At 38.0% G+C, this 1297-nt stretch overlaps 1 protein-coding gene across 1 annotated transcript in view; it reads left to right on the top strand.

The window, feature by feature from the left end:
* The first annotated feature begins 1198 nt into the window (after positions 1–1198).
* The window catches only part of LOC125758860 (cytochrome P450 3A15-like), an 11229-nt gene continuing 11130 nt past the window's right edge, over positions 1199–1297 (top strand). Inside the window, exon 1 of the mRNA XM_049416545.1 lies at positions 1199–1219. Within this exon, the coding sequence (XP_049272502.1) occupies positions 1199–1219 (21 nt within the window). The remainder of the gene's footprint in view (positions 1220–1297) is intronic.

Genomic DNA, 1297 nt, shown 5'->3' with positions numbered 1-1297 from the left:
TTACACAATCATCTGCAAACAAAGAAATATGTGAGAGAATGTTAGTAGGCAAGTGATTTATGTATATTAGAAATAGTAACGGTCCGTGTATGGAGCCTTGTGGCACACCAGACAAGACAGGTGTCGTAGGTGACGCTATGTCGTTTGCAAAAGCGAATTGAACGCGGTTAGTCAGGAAGGCTTCAATCCATTTAACTAAAGCAGGGTCGATGTTAAGTATTTGTAGTTTATGTGAGAGTAGGTAGTGATTTACTTTGTCAAAAGCCCTAGCAAAATCAAGGTGCACACAGTCAGTAAGAAAACCACAATCAACATTATTCTGCAAATCATTAGTGAACAGTAGAAGTTGAGTATCACCCGACATTTTTTTACGAAATCCATGTTGAAACGGAGTAAATAAATTGCTATTCTCAAGGAAACGTGCAAGGTGTGTATATATGACATGTTCCATTATTTTGCATGATACTGATGTAAGTGATATTGGTCTGTAATTTGTGATATTGGTCTGTAATAAGTGATATTGGTCTTTAACCGGATTTATAAATGGTAACGACTTTTCCTGTTTTCCAATCCGTTGGTAATGATCCAGTAGTAAGCGACTGGGTGAAAATGCATTCTAATATGATAGACTAGTATTCCTTAGTGCTTTTAAAAAATTAAGTTTATTTCGTCTACACTACAAGAAGAACACACTTTTAACTTGTTGATTATGGCGCGAATACGAGCAGAATTAAATGTAATGTGCTCCATTGGAGTGGGGTTATATTGACGAATGAGTGTGTAATTATTAATCAATGAGCGTGAAAAGGAATTTACAAATGTGTCGTTTAACATAGCTGCTCAGTAAATATCAGGCACTGAGGCGCCAGATGGTGTAGTAAGCGATATTTTGTTTCTATGTTTTTCCTTAACAGTATTCCAAAAACGTTTTGGGTTTGTTTTAAGTATGTTAGGAAGCGTCGTGTTATAAAACAACGTTAGTCTGGTTGTTCTTTGTATGGACAGGCATTGTGCAGCAGCTTCTTTGTACGAGAGCCAGCGATCCGGAGTGTTAAAGGTTTTAGCCTTACGGTACAGTCGCTTTTTCTTGTTGCTCAATCGATTAAGCTGAATATTAAATCAGGGAGCTGAGCTGCTACAGCGCACACGTCGTAGGGGAATACAACGTTTGATAGCTTCCTGAAGTTTCTTCTTAAACATGCACCAGTTCACTTCAACGGTGCGTTCGAGATGGCCAGATAAGAAATCTTCCATGAAATAAGTAGTTAGGCGTTTATGGCTGTTTAGTTGGCTTTCT

This window comes from Rhipicephalus sanguineus, chromosome 6, assembly GCF_013339695.2.
Source record: "Rhipicephalus sanguineus isolate Rsan-2018 chromosome 6, BIME_Rsan_1.4, whole genome shotgun sequence".
Classification (NCBI taxonomy): Eukaryota; Metazoa; Arthropoda; class Arachnida; order Ixodida; family Ixodidae; genus Rhipicephalus; species Rhipicephalus sanguineus.
The sequence above is the reverse complement of the archived record's forward strand: the minus strand, read 5'-3'. Positions and strand labels throughout refer to the sequence as shown.